Raw genomic sequence first — 24,995 nt, forward strand, 5'->3', positions numbered from 1 at the left:
CTGAAATTAAAGTTGAAATTCTGAGATTGAAGTCGGAATCGTTAGATTAAAGTCAGAATTCTGAGAAAAAAAATGTGAATTTGAGAAAAAAGTCAGAATTCTGAGATGAGATTCAGAATTCTGAGATTTCTGAATTCTGAGAAAAAAGACAGAATTCTGAGATCAGGGTCAGAATTCTGAAAAAAAAAGTCAGAATTCTTAGAAAAAAGTCAGAACTCTGAGAAAAAAGAAAGGATTCTGAAAAAAAAAGTCAGAATTTGGCGATTAAAGTCAGAGTTCTGAGAAAAAAGTCGAAATCCTGAGGAAAAAAAGTCAGAATTCTGAGATGTAAGTCAAAATTCGAAGATTAAAGGCGGAATTCTGAGATTAAAGTCATAATTCTGAGAAAAAAGTCAGAATTCTGAGATTAAAGTCAGAATTCTGAGAAAAAAAATCAGAGTTCTGAGATTAAAGTCAGAATTCTGAGATTAAAGTCAGAGTTCTGAGAAAAAAGTCAGAGTTCTGAGATTAAAGTCTGAATTCTGAGATTAAAGTCAGCATTCTGAGATTAAAGTCTGAATTCTGAGATCAAAGTCTGAATTCGGAGATTAAAGTCAGAATTCTGAGATTAAAGTCAGAATTCTGACTTTTTTCTCAGAATATTAACAATGAAAAAAACAAATGTTTTCCAGTGGCCCTTATCGTCTTCCGTAGTCTCATACGGTGTCCTGAGCGTAGAGGAAGAACAGCGCTCTGATGCTCGTCCTGGTCCTGGCGCGGCTCTTCAACCCGCGCGTTCACGATACCGGTACACTCGCTACATGATGGCCGAGGGAGGCGGACCCGAGTCGGGCGGCGCGGCAGACTCCGACTCGGAGCCGGTAGCCGCTCAAATGCCAACCCCATCAACCGAAAGTCAAAAACAGACAATCGGGTCACTTTTGAAAACAACTCTAAGAAAGGGAGACGAATGGTAAGATTGAGCAACGGCTGATTCAGTTATAGCGTTAGCTAGCTTTAGCTAACATGCTACGGCTACCAAGCTAACGAAACCGATGGTTGCGAGTATGGAAATCGAAAGCTATCCTGCTGTAGATATTTAGACAAGCTAATATCAAACAAGTTAGCACGCTAGCTGCTAGCCATTCCGACTTAACACTGTCTGTTTCAGGAGTGGAGCCTGGAGAAGCGGCTGTAACTAATGGTCATAAATAACCAAAGTATCATGTAAAGCGCTTATTTGTACAGCAACTACTTAGACCCTAATGCGTGTTGTGTGAGAAGTTAAGTGACGTTGGCTGATAAGGTGGCTAGTCGCCTGTAGAAGAGGCCCAGTGTGCAGATGGTGGTTCTCCAGCCAGTCAAACCGGCTCGTTGCTCGTTAAAGGACTGATCAGAATATCGAGCCTTTGACAGGAATATGATGTAATGCTCTTACCTGTCAGTGTGTTTGTGACACTCTCGTTAAAGTTGCCTGACAAGTTTCATATGCCTCTAGCTGCCCCTGCTAGCTTAAATAGTTTCACATCATTAGGAAGATGCAGGCCTGGACAGAGTGCAGCCAGATGTAATATAAGGCTTCACCTTCACCTTTTGCATTACAGTCAGGGAATTTAAACGCCTTCTCTGTTCATTTAAATGGCCACCTGGAGAAGAAGATGTTAAAGCTCAGATGTGGATAAAGCTGTTGAATTCGGCTAGCTACTGTCATCATGATCCTGTAGTTAAAGCTGACTTGCCCTCTCTTGATACTCCTGAGGCTTAAATGTAATATCCACATGCACTGTGGGAAAGTAGCTACAGTTTAATGGGCAGAAACATCTTGTTGCATTTATTTTGTCAATGGTAGCAAAAAAAAAACAAGGTCCAAGATCAAACATGTTACGGTGTTAACAAGCCTATTAAGTAAAGGAGATTTCTTGCTTGGGATGAGATTAAGTCAAACTAGCTTGCTGTTGCTATATCTGCAAATGCCACTGGTGTTGCATAATCTTCTGGGTTAGAGTAAGACTGAGTGCACTCCTCAGCAAGCCTGATTTGTCTTATCTTGTTTAGTTCCTCACTTTCTTCTTCTAGTCATCATACACATATCCAACAACCAATAATAGGAACTCCTTAAAGGAAGTTTTAGTCCCAACAATCCAGGGATAGAAAAGTTGTTTCACATATTTGCCACAAGTGGTGATCAACCATTTCTTTGTAGGTATCTAATAGACAGCCGGTGGTTCAAACAATGGAAGAAGTATGTGGGATTCGACAGCTGGGACATGTACAATGTTGGAGAACGAAGCCTCTACCCAGGACCAATAGATAACTCTGGACTGTTCTCAGGTAAAACTGCCATCTTTAATAAAACATGATTGAGGTGTTCAATTTGATGCTCTTCAACTCAGAAAAAGTTGAGTCTGTAGTTAACTTTTTTTTCCCCCCATTAAAGACCAGGAGACTCAGGCCCTGAAAGAGCACCTTATAGATGAGCTTGATTATGTCCTCGTACCCACTGAGGCATGGAGTAAGCTTGTCTGTTGGTATGGCTGCCTCGATGGCCAGAGACCCATCGTCCGAAAGGTAAAGCGTTTTTTATTATTAATATTGTTATGTTTGTGACAGTACACTTAAGCCTCGTTTCCACCAAGTGGTCTGGTATGGATCGGTACAGTTTGGTACGGGACGGATCGGTAACGCTTGATCCTGTTTGCGTTTCCACTAGAGGTGTGTAAAAATATCGATACAGCAATATATCGCGATACATTGACCTCCAATATGATATCGATATTTCAACTCTTAATACCGATATTTTTGCAAGAATAAAAATTCACATTTTAGCTAGCTTTAGAGTTGGAACTAAAATACAACTTCAGTATTTCAAAAACAATAAAGTGGAAAAGATGTTTTCAATCAAATAGTTTTGACTTAATTTGTCCTTTCAATTTTGAGTAATATTGTGTGATTTACATATACCCCATCCCTATTTTTTCTTAGTTAACTGTGTAGAATATTAGGGGTGTCCCGATACAACTTTTTCCCTTCCGATACGATACCGATATTGCAGCCTTGAGTTTTGGCCAATACTGATATTGACCCGATACGATATCAGCACGAATCATATATACTTTTATTACTTATTTTGTAGTATGGAATGTTAGAAAAGGCTTGACCAAGTGATGTTACTCAAACAGAGAACAATAAATAAAACACTTTTGTGTAATATCTGAAGTTAAATGATTTAGCCTCTCACTGCTAAAAAGTAAAAAGAAAACACTCTTGATGTGACCACTATGAAGTTATTTTGATTCTCTTGATTCAAATAAAAATGCCATGGACACAATATAAGGACTGTATTGCACTTTTACGACGGTCCCTGAATGCACCTCGCAGCGACAGAGGCACATGACAGTCAGTTCACGGCACTCTGAAATGCATCTTCATCTTTGATGACAAGGAGTTTATCCAAACTTACTAAATGTATACTCCTAGCACACGCTGTTGTTGTCATCATGTGGGCTCTGCATGCTGGATCCGGGCGGTGCTGGATAGAAGTGCTGGAGCGGAGTCTGGAATGGGTTGCTTATATTGGAGTGCTTATATCAGAGATTTCAGATGCAGGCCGATAAAATCCGATACAGGATTTTCTGCTGATATCGGACCGATATCAATATCGGATCGGGACACCCCTGTAGAATATAGAAATATATCACAATATTGTGATATCGTGGTGCTATCGTATCGTCAACCAAGTATCGTGATGCGTATCGTATCGTGAGGTTCTTGGGCAATACTCGTCCCTAGTTTGCACAGCCAACCGTGCCCTACTTGGAGGGCGGCGTGTAAGCCGGATGCCGACAGCCGCAGACACAGTGTACCCCGCTAGTAAATGCAACGAAGAAGAAAAACGTGACACTGTAAACAAAGAGCAACAATGGATGACATCAAGCAATTCTTCTTCTTTGTGATTGGCATGTGGCTCTTTGTTGCAAAACGCAATCAAGCTTTGTTTCAGAGAAGGCTGTGTGCCGTGAGGAGAAATACAGCTGTCGCACGGGAAGTGACGATGCTTTCGACCAATCAACGGACTGCAGCGTTTCTAGCTCCACCTTCTGGGGTCGGATCGGTATGTCTGACACCCCCAACAGAAGGGTTCCAAAAAGTGGGACGGTACGGCTCGGTAATTTGGGGACCCGTCCCGGTTTTAGTCAATGGAAACGCCACAAAATGCGCGCCGTACCTAGAGGAACCGAACTGAACCGCTTGGTGGGAAAGGGGCTTTATGAATTTGGTTACTGAATGTCTTCCTCATTTTCTAGGTTGTGGAACATGGCATGTTTGTCAAGCACTGTAAAGTGGAGGTCTATTTGCTGGAGCTGAACTTGTGTGAGAATGACAACATGGACAATGTAGTCACGCGTCATTTCAGTAAAGCTGATACTATCGGTAAGAGAGTCTGATAGCTTTAACTTTGTATACAGCAAATGTCTTTTTTTTTGTGTCAGTCATTGATTGTGTTTTGTGGAAAAACAAATCTCCCCCCTCTTTCTAGACACCATAGAGAAGGAGATGAGGACGCTGTTCAATATCCCGTCAGAGAAGGAGACACGACTCTGGAACAAATACATGAGCAACACCTACGAGCAGTTGAACAAGCCAGACAGCACTGTACAGGATGCTGGTCTCTTCCAGGGGCAGGTAGTGTAGAGCTGGGTTTTTCAAATAACCTTCAGATCATGTACCCTCTCTCTCTCATTTCTTTTTGAAGAACATCACAGTGCAATAACATAGGGCATTCACTCTGCATACATAATTCATTCACAGGAGATGTAAAAATAAATAAATAACAGGAACAGCTGAGACTCTAATGCAGTACGATACATCAGGCCAGCATTAACATACCCTGTAAAATGTAATGGTTATGATGTGTTATTGTTATTGTGACTGTCAGAGAAGTCAAGTTATGCCTCGGCTCCATAACGTTTTATGCAATGGTGTTAAATTGCAAGGGTGAATATTTTGTGTCTACTTATCATTAATGGAGGCTGAACTGAGTGTAGCAAAGAGACTAATCTCTAACAGTTACACAGTCCAAAACAGCAACAACACAAACTGTTGACTCTCATATGACTGGTGACTTTATATGCTGTGTCCTATCAAAAACAAGATGCCATCATATTAAGTTGCATTAAAGCAGTAGTGCCTTACCAGTCGAACATGTTGGACTGGCTCCCAGTGATTGCAAGAGGTGTAGAAACATTACATTTTTTTTCAACCTTTATCATGTCATGTCATATCATTGTGTGTATAATTTCTCTGCCTGAGCTCCTGTGCAATCGTGTCCCGTCAGATATACTTCTGTGCATAACAGAAAAAAACAAACTGACTTTAACACAGCATTGTTGTGCTATTGGCTGCTTGTTGTGCTTGGACAGCACTCTGGGAACATTGCGACATAGCATGAACCTGTCAGTGCATGAGTGTGAGTGGTATGGGCTAGCTGCACTGGTCAGTTAGCTTGTTACACTTTAAAAAAAAGTTCAAACATTTTTTGATGCTTAAATTGCAGAAAAATATGTTTTACCCAGAGTGGGAGGCAGGTTTTTTATTTGTTTTCTCAAAATTGAAGTGCATCTGTTGTATCTGCAATGTAAGGGTTGCCTTGCCAAAGAATGGCAATTTGGAATCCCACTTCAAGACGGTGCAAAACAAAGTTACCAGACTGGTTTCTCTGCTCAAACAGCTCTCTGAAACTAAAGGCATTTTTTGACCGCAGGAACTTTACCCGAAACGAGGGACTTTACCGCTGAACCGCGTGTGTTTCGACCGGAGGAACCAGGGTCTAAATTTAGTTCAGGGGTAGATAATCTCTCCCCTGAAAAGACCCTGCCTGGGGGGGTAGTACTTTTCAAAGGTCCTTAACGAAACAGTGTTTGTGGAGTTTACACACAGTTGTTGAAACGCAGAGGAAGGTCCCGGGAATGCATACTAGTTTAGTTTCTGGGACCCGGGACTGTTACCCGGGACTTAAGCTCGCGGTCAAAACGCAGACAACAATGGGGGGCTAAAGAACCTTTTAGTTCTGGGGGAAGTAGTTCTGGGGGCAAAAAGATCAGCAGTTAACTTTCACCAGACCTAAAACTGTGGTGGGCTGCAACAACAGCGTCTTATCCTGTCAGTCAGTCTTTCGAGGAATGTAAAGTTGGGAAAGAAGTATTTACACTTACACTTAAGCCCTCTGTCTGGTTTACTTCTATATTTGTTGTGTTTATATTAGATACTGATACTGATTACTATCAGTAATGGTTAAGGCTCCCCATGCAGACTGACAACTTTGTGTGTGTGTTTGTTTGTGTGTGTGTGTGTGTGTGTGTGTGGATCTCAGCAGACTGCGAACTTTAAAAGTGGATCTTGGTTGAAAAGAAGTCCACTTAAAAGTTTTTGCCATTGTTCCCAGACTTCGTACTGTTTGACACATCAGCTATTGTCCTGAAACTGTAAACCATCATTCTAGAGCGAAATAGTTATACATCAAAGTAATTGCAGCTGATAGGTGTACCTGCAGCTGCTAAAGCTTGGCAGCACTTTGCACACGCATCACATTCAATTCAGACCTGAGACATGATAGCTCTGACATGAAGTTGTTGTGCACAGCTTGGCTCTGATTCAGCTTCTTCTCCCACAGGTGCTTGTGATCGAGCGGAAGAACGAGGATGGCACGTGGCCAAGGCAAGCCTCCCATCCTAAGTAAGTAAATAGCTTGTTTTGTTTTGTTTTGAAGCTTCCCCGGAAAATAATAAGGATTGCAGGCTTACAGTATTTATTGTAGAGCGCAAATTCATGTCCATGTTGATGATTGTTGTGAGTATTTTTAACAAACACTGGTTTTGCTCTTGCTCGATAGATCCAGTACAACCCCATCAAGGAACTTCACTACCTCCCCAAAACTGTCCTCCAACTCTACAGCCAGTATCTCCTCAACAATAACCAATGGAGACAGCAGCCCTGGCTACACACTTAACAACAGCACCTCCTCTGGCAACAGGTAAGAGTTATCTTGCACAAGACTGTTATCCTGTATTTTTTTCCCTATGGTTTGAAACAATTGAGTAATGATTAGGGGGGAATTGATATGATTTTATCAATGTCAATGCCATTGTTGATTCTGCTTATCAATCCAATACCTTATCAATTCTCCTAACGATTCCTGAGTATTGTTTTGAGGGGAAAAAAGTAGTTCTACACAGTCTTCCGCACCAAAAGGAACTATTTTATTTTTTCTGTACAAGACTGAACATGAACATATTCAACTTGAACATACTGAACAATAGGTTGACCTCATTCTCGGCCACGTGAGTCTGGACATGACCCCTCGAGCCTGGATGAAAAGACTTTGAATTTGGAGAGGAAAAAAACGTTTTTCCTCCGGGGGTCATCGCAGTTGTATTTTACCCGCTCTCGGTGCCTCATTTTCGGCTGCATGAGTCCGGACGTAGCCCCTGGAGCCTGGAGGAAAATACTTTGAGTTTGGAGAGGAAAAACAATTTTCCTCTTCATGTTTCCTCGTCCGGGACGGGAAGTGCTGGGAAATGAATCATTAAGAAGAATCGATAGCATTTCCGATGGAATTGATCAATTGGAACCGGTTCTATGTCGGATCTGGTTTTCGATACCCACCCCTAGTAATGATTGGCTGATAAGCAGACTTAATGTACTTCTCTACCAGTATTTTCTACCTCTTGTTTCTGCATATTTTAGCAGAACCAAATACACTTCCAATATTTGCCTCGCTATTCTTAAAGTTAATGCTTTCACTAAATCACTTCACCTGCCTGAGGTTGAATTCTCACAGAACTTCATTAAAGCGTGCAGTCTCTGTTAAAAGAACATGAACAAGAACAAGGACCCACTTTCTGTTACACTGCAGAATTGATACTGTGTACTTCTCCTCTTCGGTTCCCACTTCTGCTTTCTATTGTTGAAACTTTTGTCTGTTTTTCCTCCTATGAATTTCTATTCTGGCAGCTTAAGTTGTGTTCAAGCCAGCTGGTTCCTCTCAAATACGTAAACATACAATACACTATAGTGCAGCGTCAGATGAGGATGCATGAACATGTAATGAAAGAACACGGTGTAACTGCTGTGGCAGCATGGGTCCAATGTAGCGCCTATTGAAACAAGTATTATGGCCTTAAGGTGCTTATATTTGCTCTTTATGAAGCTCACTGCTCGGATTAGCTCAGTAGGATTATTGAGGAATAGTTTGACTGTTTTTTAAACTGCATGGAAAGTGTGAAGTCATTGGTTTTCTTTTTGCTTTATTCAACTCCACTCAGAGACAAACCACGTTATACAGGAGGGTGTTAAAGATATTTTATTCTACCCGCTGATTTATGTTCACACAATCCTGACATGATGTTGTTCAAAAGGGTGAGATTCCATGGTTTTTAGTAGGCTCATAATAATAGTGTTCACATTTCAGTGTATTGTATTTACAACAGTTTACATCAGAACAAAACATCATGTCATTTTGAATGATCCAGTGAAGTGACAAAGATTTTTGTTCATGTGTGAAATTTAAATGCGAGTGGAATGAAGTGTTGACTTTAGGGATGAGTACCTTTCACATTTGAACCGATATGGTACTGATTCTCAACGGTACCAATTTTCGGTACTTTTGTATGTTTATGTGGTAATAAATGTTAATTTGTGTAATAATAAAATCTCAATTTTTTTTAAATTAACATTTATTTCTCAATATATAAACTTTAACAAACATATCAAAATAACATCCAACTGTTTGTATATATACATTTCTTCAACATGAAATGAACAGAAACAGGATTCTATAGGTGATTAGATTTATGAGCCGACATGTGCTTGTGGCGTCTAATTGCTCTTTCAGGAGTTCATCAATTAACACAGGTGAATGCCTGCGGATGGGAAAAAGTCAGTTCTCTGTCTCTTTATAATAACAGGACCATAAACTGTAAAAAAATATGGACTTGGTATCAGTGACGTCACCCATCTGTTCCTGAGAGCTGTTTGGAAGCCAATGGAAATGCAGAACTCAACCAGCCAGAGTGTGACGTAAAGGGGCGGAGTTTGAGCCTCTTAGCCAACAGCTTTGTGTTCCCGACTGGGAGTCAAGTCAGTCATGTCCTTATCTGGGCAAAACCTTGAAATCTTAATATCTTCTGAACCGTCATGTTAGAAAAACCATTAGAGAAATTAGCTTCGTAGATCCAAGCTGTTTTTTGAACCAGGCTGTAAACATGTTTATTAATGCTGCAAAGATCGTCTTTTTCTCATTCATGTCTATGTGGTTTCCGGTGTTTCTGCAGCCAGCCTCAAGCGGATTCTCGATGTATTGCAGTTTATAACACTTCCACATGGGCTTCATAGTTTGGGACCGGAGGTTGCCGCTTGAACAGGACACACAACTTACTTGTTGGGCATTCACGCATACAGGAACAGTTATAAACAGGGCAGGTAGTCTGAGCGAGAGAGTCCGTCTCAACTTAATCCTCCTGCAGCTCTGCCTCGCAGTGAGTGCTCGCGCCCGTCAGCTGCAGGCTCCATTTGGCTTGCTCCAGCACAGATGCACGGATGCTCCTCAAGGGTTGTTTGACACTTGGTGGCAGTAGTGTTTGCTTGACTCTGGGGGGCAAGAATTTCAGTTGATGTCAAACTAAAGATGAATTATCTGAGTGTGTTTATGTCATAAAGACCTTGTTTGATGAGGCATTAGAGGAATTTCATGACTGAGTGGGCCTGTAATTTATTGAGGTGGTGTTGGCATCATGGCCAATCTTATTCAATCATTCAATCAATCAATCTTTATTTGTATAGCGCCAAATCACAACAAACGTTATCTCAAGACACTTTTACAAACATAGGAGGTATAGACCACTCTATGTCAATATATATCTAAAAAAGAAATGTTCATCAAAGATGAAAGATTGGCCATAATCCTCCTGTCAGCCACCACCTCCACAGTGTCCAAGACTGAGCTGGCCTTCTTCACCAGTGTGTTCAGTCTTGCTCTCCTGTATCCTGTCCGCCCACAGCAGGTGAAATCCTTCCAATGTGGCGTTCATGTCCGGTGTTAGCTCTGTTAGCATGATGCTACTCTGCCAGTATTCCCTCTGTTACTGGGTTAGCTCGTCCACCTTATCGTAGATAGATCTTAAATTCCCCATAACGGTGGGTGGAAGGACAGGTCGATGTCGTCCCTTCCTAGCTTGCACCTCAATTCCAGCACGTCATCCATGCCTCCTTCTCCTCAGCTCGCAGGGAATATCGGGCCCAGCATCGTTTAGCATCAACATGCTACGAATTCACAATCTTACTCAATGGCATTCTGTAGAAATTGGCCGGATAAATGGTAAACATGCTGATGGGAGAGTGTGTTGCCAGTCTGTTTTTAATCTAGGTACCATATTTGATTTGGTTTCAAAGTACTAGCTGCTTCCCAGCAATGTGTTCTCTTGGATACATACAGTAACAAGTTTTCTCTTACAGCAGATTGGGTGGCTACAACTCCTACAGCTCCTCCTACAACTACAGAGAGTCCCAGTCGCAGCCTGGCCTGTGTGGTCTCAGCAATTTGGGAAACACATGCTTCATGAACTCTGCCCTCCAGGTGAAATAGTAGTTATAATGATAAAATGCATCAGTCCCATTTTCTGTTCAGTGAAGAATTTTTTTTTTCCTTTTGAGTGTCATTCTTACATAACCCGCTTCTTAATTGTCCTCTTCCAGTGCCTGAGCAATGCATCTCCACTAACAGAGTACTTCCTGGAAGACCAATATGAGGCAGAGATTAACCGAGAGAATCCTCTGGGAATGAGGGGCGAGATCGCAGAGGCTTATGCTGATCTAGTAAAGCAGATGTGGCTGAGTCGCAGCAGCTATGTGGCCCCGCGGACCTTCAAAGTGAGTTGTGTCAAACAATGAATACACACAGATCAGACACAAAAATGATCTGCAAGTTAATCAAATCAATCCTTGTGTTTGTAGACGCAGGTGGGACGCTTTGCCCCACAGTTTTCGGGCTATCAGCAGCAGGACTCACAGGAGCTGTTGGCTTTCCTGCTTGACGGGCTCCATGAAGACCTGAACCGTGTCAAGAAGAAGCCTTACCTTGCCCTAAGGGACGCAGAGGGACGTCCAGATGAGGTACTGGGCATGTTTATAAATTATGTCACTTGGGTTTTCCAGTAGTGTTTTGTGTGTGTGTTGTCTCTCATAAAGGTAACAATAAAGTGCATTCAGATGCTCAGTGTGACAAAAGAATATGGTTTCACTCAATTATTTATATAGACAGCACTTCTAGCTGAGACTGACTGACTGAGCTGTATGCGCTCCCAGTCTGACTGCTCTGCTTTTGAAGCTGTATATTGAATGCTTTTGTCTTGACTGTTCAATAGCACCAAAGAAGCACAGGTCCTCAAATCAAAGCACACACTTCCTCTCTGAGGTTTTAAATCTTTGTTTAAAGAAACTGTATGTGTTTATGTTTCAGATCGTTGCCAAGGAAGCCTGGACAAACCACCGCTTGCGCAACGACTCTATAATAGTGGACATTTTTCACGGCCTCTTCAAATCCACCTTGGTGTGTCCAGAGTGCTCCAAGGTGTCTGTAACCTTCGACCCATTCTGCTACCTCACACTGCCTCTGCCTATGAAGAAGGACCGGACGATGGAGGTTTTCTTGGTGCGATCTGACCCTCAGTCTCGACCCACGCAGGTGAGGTGGACACAAGCTCAGGAGGGTTTTGCTTTACACTGTAACCACAACAATCAAACTAGTACTGTTTAATGGTGATGGGAAGTTCGGCCCTTTTCAGAGAGCCGACTCTCTGAACTCAGCTCCCAAAGAAGAGCCGTCTCTTTCAACTCCTGAACGGCTCTTAATTTAGGATCTTTTGTAGCCGTATATTTTACCTTAACTTTTCAAAAACTAATGGTTTGTGTGTTGAAAACCCTTTTACGTACAGTGTTTTTATAAGAAGCCTTATAATTGCATAATTTTGTGCATTTATTCTTTTACAAAACCATTCTTACTTTTGTTTAGTAATTTCATCAAACTTTTTTTTTGTACAAATCAACAAAAAACTCTAAAACTATCCACAGAACAGAACCAGAACCAAACTCAAGCAAACAGAACCAGAACCAAACTCGAGCAAACAGAACCAGAACCAACTTAAGCAAACAGAACCAGAACCAACTCAAGCAAACAGAACCAGAACCAAACTTAAGCAAAGAGAACCAGAACCAACTTAAGCAAACAGAACCAGAACCAAACTCAAGCAAACAGAGCCAGAACCAAACTCAAGCAAACAGAGCCAGAACCAAACTCAAGCAAACAGAACCAAACTCGAGCAAACAGAAACAGAACCAACTTAATCAAACAGAACCAAACCCAACTTAATCAAAGAGAAGCAGAACCAAACTCAAGCAAACAGAACCAGAACCAACTCAAGCAAACAGAACCCAAACCAAACTCAAGCAAACAGAACCAGAACCAACTCAAGCAAACAGAACCAGAACCAACTCAAGCAAACAGAACCCAAACCAAACTCAAGCAAACAGAACCTGAACCAACTCAAGCAAGCAGAACCCAAACCAAACTCAAGCAAACAGAACCAACTCAAGCAAACAGAACCAGAACCAACTCAAGCAAACAGAACCAACTCAACCAAACTCAAGCAAACAGAACCAGAACCAACTCAAGCAAACAGAACCCAAACCAAACTCAAGCAAACAGAACCAGAACCAACTCAAGCAAACAGAACCAGAACAAACTTAAGCAAACAGAACCAGAACCAAACTCAATCAAGCAGAACCAAACTCAAGAAAACAGAACCAAACCCCAGCAAACAGAACCAGAACCAAACTCCAGCAAGCAAAACTAGAATTGGTAATGTCCTCAGTGCAGGTTGGCATTGAGAAAAATCTGATGCCTCAGCTTGGATGGGCTGATCCAATTTCTTACCAATCAAAACAAAGTTCTGCTGTGAGCAGAGCTGGGGCTGGGCACTTTGAGAGCTAAGCAGAGAATGGAAAAAACTGGGAGCCGACTCTCTCTTGATGCAAGCTGGCTCTTCTGATTCACTATAAAGCACCGTCTCTCAGGGCCGCAGCTTTTGATGATGACACATCTCTACTGTTTAATTTCAGCACACTCAAAGTTGAGTTTGTACTTGTTATCTATGACCTATTTTCTGACTTCCGTTTTGTGTCTTTGCCTCACAGTATCGAGTGGTGGTCCCTAAACTTGGGACAGTGGCAGATCTGTGCAGCGCCTTGTCCAAACTCTGTGGTTTCCCTCCAGAAAATGTAATAATCACACTCAAGTCTAGTTTTTCTAATTCAGCTTTGAGTTTTCTCAGCATAAATAACATTTGCTTACTTTCAACTTCACGTCCTAGATGGTGGTGGCTGATGTTTACAATCATAGGTTCCATAAAATCTACAGACGGGATGATGGCCTCAACCAAATCATGGAAAAAGATGACATCTTTGTGTAAGTCTTGTTCACTTTGTGATCTTAGAGTAGTCATTGTGGTTACTGTTCAGTATGTGGTGTATGTTAAATGTATTTATTGTGTGTTTTTTGTACTCTTTTCAGGTATGAGGTACAGGAGGAAGACAGTGAGAGGATGAACCTGCCTGTTTATTTCAGGGAGCGCCACTCCAAGCACACGGGAAGCTCTGCAAGCACCATGCTGTTTGGTCAGCCTTTACTCATCACCGTGCCGCGACACAACCTCATAGCGGACGTTCTTTATGACAAGATCCTGGAGAGGATCGGGTAAGACTATTCTGTATGGAAAGCATGACAGAGCAGGGGTGTGTGCAGATGAATTTAAGAATGAAGTTTTGATTCATGTAGTAGCAGGAGTGTATTTGCTTTTAAACAAATCCCCGCTTTTCCCTGTTGTGTAGACGCTATGTAAAACAACCCCAGAGCCCTAACAGTGAAAGCAGAGCCTCAGCCTCAGCCACCTTTACCAGCTGCAGTCAGGCTCCTGAATGTTCTATGCCGTCCAGCCTGGGAGGCTGTGGCAGCCCCCTGTCTGATGAGGCGTCCTGCAGTGCCAGCTCCAGCAATGGCAGCAACCACTCAGGGGCGTGCAATGAAACCAATGGGCTGTATGATGGTAAGCAGCATGCATTATTACATTACAGTACAGTGCACTTTATTTCTGAGCAGATTGTAATGGATGTAAAGGAGACATTGACAGGAGTGGAATTTAATCTGTGTCTGTTCAGCTGAGGAGGAGGCCATGGATCACCAGGTGAGTCCAGAGCCGGAGAACGGCCAGTCCGAGGAGGAGGAGGAGACCTCCGACTTAGAAAATGGGCCTAAGGGAGACTCGGCCAAGCAGTGCTCTTCTCCAGCCAAGCTCTTCACCTTCAGCATCGTGAACTCATACGGAACAGCCAACATCAGCCCGCTGCCTTGTGATGGAAATGTCCTCAAACTCAATCGTCAGTCTCATTACTTCGAGATCATTTTCAGTTTACTTTTCTAACTCACTTTGTGTTGACGCAGCCTTTCTCCCGCTTCTCTCTGCAGCACATTCGACAGTGGCCATTGACTGGGACACAGAATCAAAGAAGCTGTGCTATGATGAACAGGAAGCGGAGGTTAGTGGGTTAACATTCATCACACAGTCCTCAGACAAGATATGCAAACAGTATGATTAACTGAGTGTAAATACTGTGTGCAGGCCTATGAGAAGCACGAAAGCATGCTCCAGCCCCAGAAAAAGAAGGCCACTGTGGCTCTGAGGGAATGCATCGAGCTCTTTACAACCATGGAGACACTCGGAGAACATGATCCATGGTAAGGGGTTACAGCTATGGCCTTTTACAATATCAGACCTCTGCTGTTGTTGCGATCATTCTTACAGGAATACAATCTTTTTTTTTAATGCAGGTATTGTCCAACATGTAAGAAACACCAACAGGCCACAAAAAAGTTTGACTTGTGGTCGTTGCCTCGCATTTTGGTAGTTCACCTAAAGCGCTTCTCCTACAACCGGTGTTGGAGGGACAAGCTGGACACAGTGGTGGACTTCCCCATCAGGTATGCAGACTGTTATTATCAGTGACATTACACTAAAGAAAGTTTTGAGTTCGATATTAATGCTCAAGAGAAATGGCACTGCTGTGTTTAAGTCATTCCAAGTGTCAATATGTGTCTTAGATTAACCCAAAGAAAGCCTAAGCTTCACACCTCAACCATTTTTAGGGCCTGAGCACCGACAAGGTTGGCGAAGGCCCTTTTGAAACTCGAGTGATTGTTATTATTATTTCTTTGTTTCTTTCTTCTTTCTTTCTCCCAACTTTTGAATTCACGATTTGCTTGTTATTTTTTTTGTCATTCAACTTTTTAATTGCATTTTTTCAGTATTTCTATGTCCACCACAAGTTGACAAATTATATATAAGTTATATAAAACCAACAAAGAGAAAAAAAATACACATAATAATAATAATAATAATAATAATAATAATAATAATAATAATAATAATAATGATACAATAAATAAATAAATACAAAAAATAATAATAAATAGCATTCCTAATTTTCTCAGTGATGTTTAGAGGTTAACATATATAGTATTTCATGTCACAATATTACATTTCATAATCATACATGATGTTCATCAGACATACAGGACAAATTGATTGCACATCAGATACCATAGTCACCTTCTCCAATCATTTCCAGATAAGGACCCCATATTAATCTGAATACTTTAGTGTTATTATTGATTCTGTAGATAAGCTGTTCAAAACAAGCTATCCTGACCAGTTCATCTCTCCATTCACTAAAACGGAATCTGTTTTGATTTCCAATGCCTCAGCACTATCCTGCATCCTGTTATAAGAGCTAATTTCACCCAAAAATACATTTTTGAGGGAAGATGACTAATCTTAGGTGACTAACTAATTAACTAGGTATTTTACCAGAGGAGACTATCCTCTGGTAAAATACCTAGTACACATAAGGCTGGGCTCTTAGTGAACTCTGTTTTTAACATATGATTTATACACCTCAACCGTTTTTAAATTGGGATAATCAACCCCACGAGAACACTGCAGACTTTTTGGTATTCATTTTAATTTCTCTGACATGTGCAAAACCTCTCCCAAGCTTCAGTCATGATAGACTTCTCTTACATAGAACCGATCAAGCAAATCAAATGCAATTTAAAGTGCTTGACAGTGATTGAAAAGAAGTAAAAAAAGCTAAAAGTAATGACAGTGGAGACTAATGCACACAAGGAACAATAAAATATTTGTAGTTAAAACAAATAACTACATAATATTTATATCTAAAGATGTATAATACACTTTTCAGTGTATCCAAATGTGACAGTAATGTGGACGGGTCAGTTGAAGAATATTATCAGAGTTGTGTTTGTGGTGGGTTTTACACCAGAGGGAGCTGTAGTGTTAAGACTCTCAGGACTAGGTGTCTTAAGGAAGGAGGAAATAGTGAGAGGTTTTTATACACTTCGAAGAAATGGACCCTTGTCACTGAGAACTGACATCACACTCCACAGAACAAAAACACCTTTGTCCCTTTTGTCTTTATCTGTTTTGGTTGTGTAATTATTACAGCCTTCAGATGTAGCCTTTAAACCCTATGTGAGTCATTTGTTGTCTGTCAGTTTGGCAGGGTACAAAATTTCCTTTGTGTCTTAAACAGGGAAGTTGCCTCGGGATTTTGTGGCCTAACGCCTCCCTGACTCACTCTGCTGTGTTTGTGGGACATGTAAACCTCTGTTTCAAAACCTGTTTAGAAACCAGGAAGCAGAGAAACTGTCACCGAAAACAAAAACTGCTGAGTCATGCTTGCTAAGAGTTTTTTTTTATTCACATACAAGATGCTCATTACGATTTGTTTTTATGTGTTCCTCTTGTCAAGTGTGAGTTCAGTAAATATCTGTGTGATGGTAATGATAAGATCTTTTTCCCTGTGTGTTATTTTCTTTCAGGGATCTGAACCTGTCTGAATTTGTCTGTGACCCTAAGGCCATCCCCTACACGTATGACCTCATTGCTGTGTCAAACCACTATGGAGGAATGGGAGGGGGTCACTGTAAGTCACTGTTTTTCTTCTTATTGTTGTTTTTCTTTATCTTTTTATAGCAAAACACACACCCACTATCCCGTCGTGGCAACGTAACAAACGTTTTATCAAAGTAACTACACTACTTCTGGTGCTAAATAAAAAGTGTCTTCAGGTGTTTTGCTAAACTGTGTTGCCATAGATCAGCCTTATTCAATTAGCGACCCGAAAAGCAACCCTTGAGTGGCCCGGAAGCAACTGCAGAGTGATTGTGACCTGGGTCCGGCAAGAAAAAACTGTGCCCACTCTTTTTATTTTTGATTATATGCACTGAAGTTGTGACCATCTCAGATGCGGCCAAATATGGACATGGACAAACTGTGTTTTTTGTTATTTCAAAAGAAGAAAAATACCGTAAGTTCTGAAAAGTTGCTGTTACTTTTTCATGCACTTTCAGATGTGACCAAAACAAAAGATGGTGTTCCTAATCTGCACTTTTTTGAATGCCTTTGCAGTTGATTCATTAATCACAGATGTCCGAGTGTCCTTAAATGCAACATAAAAGAGAGATTTTAAAAATGAAGCAGGCTTTTACTTAATGAGAACAAAACTTTTTTTACTAAACATAATTCTGCCAATGATTTTAGAGGGTTGTACTTTCTGTCGAGTTGGTGTCAGGTGTCTGTTTTCTAAAATGAAGTTGCTCTTGTTACCTGAAAGGTTTGACATTATCTTATATCATTAGGTTGATATTTTATGAGGTAAAATATGCAAAAACAATGCTCCAGTCCTGTAAAGTACACAGTCGGCAATCTTTGTTGTTCGTTGTCATTTTTTTTGTTCATATGCATCTTAACTTGTGCTTGTATTTACCTGTCAAAATGTGTTTTAGTTATCTATCAATCAATCAATCAATCAATCAATCTTTATTTGTATAGCGCCAAATCACAACAGGGTCCAGGACTGAGCTGGCCTTCATCACCAGTGTGTTCAGTCTTGCTCTCCTGTATCCTGTCCGCCCACAGCAGGTTTAATCCTGCCAATGTGGCGTTCATGTCCGGTGTTAGCTCTGTTAGCATGATGCTACTCTGCCAGTATTCCCTCTGGTGCTGGGTTAGCTCGTCCACCTTATCGTAGATAGATCTTACATTCCCCATAACTGTGGGTGGAAGGACAGGTCAATGTCGTCTTTTCTTAGCTTGCACCTCAATACCAGCACGTCATCCTTGCCTCCTTCTCCTCAGCTTGCAGGACCCATCGGGCCTAGCATCGTTTAGCATCAACATGCTACTGGCAGCTAACAGCTGATCTCATATGTAAACAATGTTATCATGGATACACGCAGGATCTCCGGACACAGACGGGAACAAAAATAGCAAAAACACCAATGCAAACGTAGCCAGTTTGGTGTCTATGGCTGACAGATGAGTCATTAAAAGACATGACAGGCTCCAAATACAAAGATAACTAAACAAAGTTATGTGTTTTGAAATGTAAAATTTAAAGATGCAGTATTTCAGCATAGGTTTAGTTTAAGTGCTGCACTTTTATTGTGTTTATACCCTTTTGGATGCAGCAATACGTTACTAAACATCCAGTGTGTTTGTTATCTTATCTATTTGTTTTTCTTTGAAATGGTTAACTTTGCTCAGTCTGCTAAAAATGTCCGGCCCAGCTCATGTCCTTAGCCTGAAAATCCGGCCCGACCAAAAATTGAATTGAATAGCCCTGCCATAGACACTGTAATCAGTTACTTTTGTCCTCCATGGACTCTCTCTTGAGGGTTTTTATTTTGCATTTGCTCTGTCCATTCATAGTGAGCTCATCTGATTAGATGTTTATCTCCTCCTGGGTAAACAGAAGGCCATGAATAGTTGTTTGTTAACACTTCCCTCTCTATCCAACAGACACAGCTTATGGCAAGAATAAAGTGGATGGAAAATGGTATTACTTTGATGACAGCAGCGTCTCCTCTGCCACAGAGGACCAGATTGTGGTTAGTAACAGCTCTTCAGACTTCATTAATACACTGTCTTGTAGTTGGATGCATTCAGAGATGCAGTATTTGTTGATCTTTTGATCAGTGACTGATGTTTGATGAGGCCTCAGCCTTCTTGGCCCTCAGTCCTCAGTGTCGAGTGTCGCTGTTTGTGTAAAGTAACCTTATCCTTGTCCTCCCTGGCAGACTAAAGCCGCCTACGTGCTGTTCTATCAGCGCAGAGACGAGGAAGCCCCCTCCAAACCTCAGCCTTCGGCCTCGCTGGGAGGAGCCCTGGAAACGGCAGACGACCACATGGACACAAACTGAGGAGACCCGACACTACGGGACACGCACTGAAAAACACACACGGCAAATAGAGACACTCGGACGCGCACACACAAAGCTACTTTAGAAACCGAGGACTCATCATTAATAACCCTACCCTCCCTGCATTTTATTTGATTTCTGTCTCGTATGTTGTCAACTAGAGCCAACGGCCTTGTCAGGAGAGTGACCTGAGGCACTTCCTCTCTGCAGCGGGGAGTCTACTGATTCCTGAATATAGTTTACTAGTGTGGAACTCAGAGGAGTACAAATGGATAGAGACCCTCTCCCTGGATGAACAGAATGTTAGAAGTGCCCTCAAATGCTTAGATTAACAAATATTTCTGTTGCCCCCAACAACAGTCAGAAATATTTCAAAAAGCCAAATGCAAATGTTGTTTCAACCAAAGCGTACCAAGATATTTATGATGAAGTGAACCAACCTTGTAGTTTTTTCTTGCAGGATTCTGGCATTGTGCCTAGATTTATCTCTGAGAAATCTTGCTGTGCTGCAGTGGATGCAAACTCTAAACAGTGAGATGTGCACACGGAACAATACATGCCATGCTTGTTGAAAGAATCCTGCTGCCTTCTTTCACCTGTGCAGAGTGGAGCACTGATGGGGATCTCGTTGCTGCAGAGTAGCTGTGGCAGCTGTGCTCCCGGCCTGCCAGGTCTGTGTTGCAACCTAAACCACAGATGGGTGTTGTCATGTTTTTTTAAGGTTTTAAGATCTGCATCCTGAAATGAGTTTTGGCAGAAGTAGTGTAACCTTGCTCCTCTTCTGTCTCCTTTTTTTTTTTTTTCCCTCGGCACACAGTTTGGTGTAAAATTACGAGAGAAATTTCACCCCGCTAACAATTTTTCTTTTCCCCCTTTTTTTTTTTTTTGTAATCACAATGCAAAAGCGGCCTTTTGATTCCTGCAACCTGACAAAAAAAAAAGGAGGCACTTTGAATTCTCCACGAGTACATTATCTACCTGCTTCTTGGGTATCTAGCCATGACAGCATTGTATGGTTTGGCCTTAGCATTAAGGGTTATGGTCTGTCATACACTTTCAGATCATTTTTAATGTGTCTTATTGAACATATTTTGATTGCTGCCTGATTGGACCCCTAGCTCACCTGCAACGGCTTGTCCTTATTAGTCTTGTACATTAATGCAGCTCTGTATTGAAATGGCTCTGTTATTTGATATCTTCAAAGCACACTGAGTGACGAAAAATAAACTAGTACAAAAGTGGTGCTTTATTCATGAAACTTGAACTTGCTCCTTGTCCTGAAGAAACATCAACATGTGTCATCAGACGAGGTCAGGACTGCTGTACCTTATCAGCTTTCTCAGTGAATTCAGGCATTTTGAGCCAGTTCCTCTCCTTCCAGTGATCATAGACTGAGGTACTTAGTCAAATTTGACAGATCTGTCAATGTTGGTAGCATAAGAAATAATCTCTGATCTTTATGGAGTCACAAAATTCTCACAGGAAGCACAGCTAACACAGGTGTATGTATTCGACTGAGGTTCAATTGAATCATCACGCTCAGTTAAAGGGGTCTTGTAGTGAAACCAGATGGCGGTCAGTACTTACCATAAGTCTTGTTCTGTGGTTTTAACTCTACACTTGTTGCATAACAGCATGTTGATATGAAGGGCCTCCAAGTGCCCTTTTTGCTGGTCGGTCATGCCGTCATTATGTTGTTGAGAGATGACTACCTAAATATAATCATTTATGCCTATGACTAGAAAAAAGCTTTACATCATATCTGTAATACTGAACACTTAGTTGAAAATCAAACGCAGCCAATCTGGTTTTCTTTCACTTAAATCATGGCAGCAATTCAAATTCAAAACGACAACACAAGAGATGTAAATAATCAAACTATTTGAAAATAGGTGTATAAATTCTTGTCCTCATATTTATCTTATTGCTGATATCTGCAGTATTTGTTTTTAAATGAGAAATATTTGAATTCAAAGTACAATAAAGACTGGAAGCCTCAACAGGGTGGTTTGTTTGGAGTAATTGCATGCACAAAATATATATACAACCCAGGCTAGTCCACCACAGGAGGAGTTATGAAATACCTCTGCAATAATCTTTTTTTTTTTTGCAGGTGATGCAACCCTAACTGCACGCTATTCATGCTGACTGGTTGTGAAATGACCTCTTATCAGGCTTAGACACTGGACCAGTAATCATAGTACATCTGCATCCCTAGTATTAACTATGTGAGTTCTGGATGGATATTTTACCAGCTAAAAATAGACTTATGAATGACGGTATGTAGGATCTTCATACAAGATGAGGTTTTTAAAAGTTCTGTACACAACCCCAGAAGTTGTTCCTAGTTTTAATGAGAGACGGTCTGGAGTTTCTTTTTGTAAAAATACATTTATTGGTCCTCTTAACACATTGAAACACAGCTGTGCTTTACATGCACCCAATTCAGCTGGAAATATTCAGCCTTTTACATTTCATCAGATATCCTCCTCACAAATCGCTTGGTTTCAGAGGATGCCTTCATTTAGTATAAGAACAGAAGACAGCCATCAGGTACAAGTGAGCACAGGTGGTCTAAACAGAGTCAAACACCATCTACAGAGCTGAACAGAAATATTAAGCACGCTTAGACAGTTCTGAGAATATGGAACAGGTGAGGACGGTGCATTAGTTAGCCTGGTTCAGGAGCTTCTTGATGTCTCCCTCAATGTTGCTGGTGAGGAACCTCCTGCTGTAACGCTTGAACGGCACTCCATCTTGCCCTATGAGGAACTTCTCAAAGTTCCAGGACACGTCGTTCCTGCATACGGGGCTCCAGATGATACATTTGGGATCACCCATCAAGGAGGACGGATCGTCGCTGGGGAATGGAAGTGACTCTCTCAGGAACACAAACAAAGGATGGGCGTCCTTGCCATTCACATCCACCTTGGCCAGGAGCTGGAACTTTGGCTCGAAGCCATTTCCAGGACGGACATACTTCAGAGACAGCAGGATTTCTTCGTTCTTGCAGTTCTCCTGCATGGATTGATCACAGGATTATGATAAAAGGTCATGGCAGACAAAATGTTTTTTTATCCTTATGACACAGGAGCACTGAAAAGTGAGAGCTGAATTTGTTTGTAGCACTTGTATTGCACAAACACCATAAAAAGACTGATGAAAGGCTACAATGGTTTCAAGACATTAAGCAGGAGTATCATAATTTGTTGTGGAATGAAGGTGTTGATAAAACAAATGAAATCCGTAAAGGGAGGACAACTTGATGGTCTTTAACTACTTAATACAGTGATTAATAATATTTGATGCTAACTTAAATTATCTCATCTGACTTATTAATGAACTTTAGGTCAGATAGAGTTCATTTAATTTTCTATTAAGCCATCCAATATACTATATATCATCCTACAAAATGAAGCTGACAGAATATTTAAAGCATTATTTTTACTAACATCCATCAATGAATGACTTATAGCCTTTGTTCCTGTTAACACAGGGTTAATAAATGACTATGTAATGGTCCAAAAAACTCAAGTGGCCTATAGCTTTGGTATTTGGCAACTCACTAACCCCACCACAATTTCCTCTTTCCTGAGTATGTTTCCTAAGTATACATTTGAGTTCATTTGCAAAAACAGATGACTCACTTAAAAGAAAAAATTAAAACATGTTTCAAAAAAACATAGTTTTTCTATTACTAGCTTTTGGTTTTATCAATCAACTGAAGTTGGGTGGCTTTGACTAAGTCAAAATGACTTTACTGATCACAGGTATTTGGCAACTCACCAACCCCACCACAATTTCCTCTTTCCTAAATATGTTTCATCACAGCAACTCACTAAAAACTGTTTCTGATAGTAGACAAGTACTTCTCAAAAGTTCAACATTTGATGTAATGGTATAATCTAATAGGAAAACTTTAAAGTATAGTTACAAGTTCACTAAATATTGCATTGACCTGATCACATGAGCTTGTCCTGAGTGAGCTGACTCAAGAGTGAGACAGGGACAATACATTTGAGTTCATTTGCTAAATAAAAATAAAAATAATTAAAAATAGATAAATAAAGCTAGAATACAATTTAGATATATACAATGTTACAAATGGAATTTAAATTAAATAGAAGTAATTACAGGCAGTACTAAAAAATTCCAGTAGTGACAGGTTGACATGGTGTGATCATGGTTGGTAATGACAAATTAAGCAATAAATAAGAATAATCTGGGTATGTAATATGACCATGAGTTGTAGAATGCGTATGTAATTTGACCACAGCTTTTGGTTTTATCAATCAACTGAAGTTGGGTGGCTTTGACTAAGTCAAAATGACTTTACTGATCAGAGGTATCTTGAAAATGTAACTTTAGGAATCTATATCAAAAAGAAATCTTTTTTGAAAATGTATCTGTTTTTGCAAATCAACCCTTCATTTCGATAAACATTAAAGAAGAATAAACCTATTTGAAGCGATGTATCAATAAAATGTATTATTATCAGTATATTAATCTTACAGTCAAAAGTTGAAAGGTAACATTTCAATGTAGTCTACACGCAGGTGGCTATTTCCGGACAACTATTAATAAAATAGATTAAAATAATGTTAACTCTTGTTTGCCTGAGAGTCAGTAAGTGATCACACCTGGTAGAAAGGCTATAATGTTTCCTTACCTGATGGCCGAACTGGTTGCAGGGTACTCCCAGGATAACGAGCCCTTTGCTGCCGTAGCGCTCGTGGAGCTCGTTCATCTGGGTGTAATCCCTGGAGGTCGTACCTCAGAGAGACGCCACATTCTCAATGAGGACAACTTTGCCCTTAAGGCTAGAAAAACTGAACGGTTCTCCCGTCAGTAGGTTAGCTGTGAGTTCGTAAAATTTCGCAGCCATACTTGCAACCTGGTTCTAAACTCACAGTGTTCCCTTTATCTCCAGCAGACAGACACTCAGCCGCAGTCAGTGTCTTGAGCCTTTGAAAAACGCTACGTCAAAGAGTGTGTTATCTACCCTTCAAGATAGTTCACGCCCTGCACCCTGTGGGACGGCCTGTGGGATTGGCCCAATGTACCATTACATCACTTTCATCCTTCTTTCCCGGTAAATCAAAATAAGAATTTACAAAATAAACAACCTGTTCATTCCGACTAAGTCAGATAAAAACACACACCCATTTGCATGTCTACTTTTGACGTGTATCTTATAGGCAGAGGTGTCAAAAGTATTCACATTCATTGCTGAAGTAGAAGTATAGACAGTAGCGTTTAAAAATACTTCTGCAGAAGTTGAAGTATCAGCTCAAGCTTTTTACTCAAGTAAAAGTGTAAAAGTACTGGTTTCAAAACTACTTAAAGTATAAAAGTAATGTAAGGGGAAAAAAATAATTCCTTTAAGGACAAAAGCTTAGGCTGCGCCACAGGGGCCTATAGTGCACTAACCAAACTCCCCAAAAAACATGTTTCTAAAGGCCATAATGGCTATAATGTTGTATTAAAGCCACTTCCCACGGCTCTGAGTACGGAGTAAACCAACTAAGTGAAGCGAACACGGAAGCAGGTAGAAGTTACACCTCCGTAATAAGTTGTACGCTCTCTGATTTTGTTTAGACTTATTTACAGCACCATGGGGTGTGCATGT

General features: G+C 40.9%; 2 protein-coding genes across 3 annotated transcripts; one reads left to right on the forward strand and one right to left on the reverse strand.

Annotated features, from left to right (window-relative positions):
* Nucleotides 1-692: 692 nt before the first annotated feature.
* usp4 (ubiquitin specific peptidase 4 (proto-oncogene)) lies at nt 693-21,366 on the forward strand. 2 transcript variants are annotated; one of them, XM_034690599.1, is made up of 22 exons: nt 693-952; nt 2,183-2,310; nt 2,417-2,547; nt 4,284-4,410; nt 4,517-4,662; nt 6,650-6,711; nt 6,869-7,009; nt 10,489-10,609; nt 10,729-10,902; nt 10,987-11,145; nt 11,492-11,716; nt 13,225-13,308; nt 13,401-13,495; nt 13,601-13,783; nt 13,918-14,132; nt 14,245-14,463; nt 14,552-14,622; nt 14,706-14,821; nt 14,915-15,064; nt 16,985-17,088; nt 18,966-19,054; nt 19,244-21,366. In XM_034690599.1, the coding sequence occupies exons 1-22, from the start codon at nt 801-803 to the stop codon at nt 19,364-19,366; spliced, it is 3,015 nt and encodes a 1,004-aa protein (XP_034546490.1). In that variant the 5' UTR covers nt 693-800; the 3' UTR covers nt 19,367-21,366. The 2 variants fall into 2 exon arrangements, with proteins under 2 accessions (XP_034546490.1, XP_034546497.1); XM_034690606.1 differs by having other exon boundaries at nt 10,492-10,609.
* Nucleotides 21,367-21,737: 371 nt separating this feature from the next.
* On the reverse strand, nt 21,738-24,372 carry gpx1b (glutathione peroxidase 1b). The gene is made up of 2 exons (XM_034690619.1): nt 24,036-24,372; nt 21,738-22,384 (listed from the first exon to the last, which is right to left on the reverse strand). Exons 1-2 carry the CDS (start codon nt 24,249-24,251, stop codon nt 22,034-22,036), a joined length of 567 nt encoding a protein of 188 aa, XP_034546510.1. The 5' UTR covers nt 24,252-24,372; the 3' UTR covers nt 21,738-22,033.
* Between the last annotated feature and the right edge of the window lie 623 nt (nt 24,373-24,995).

Source organism: Notolabrus celidotus, chromosome 1 (assembly GCF_009762535.1).
Source record: "Notolabrus celidotus isolate fNotCel1 chromosome 1, fNotCel1.pri, whole genome shotgun sequence".
NCBI lineage: Eukaryota > Metazoa > Chordata > Actinopteri > Labriformes > Labridae > Notolabrus > Notolabrus celidotus.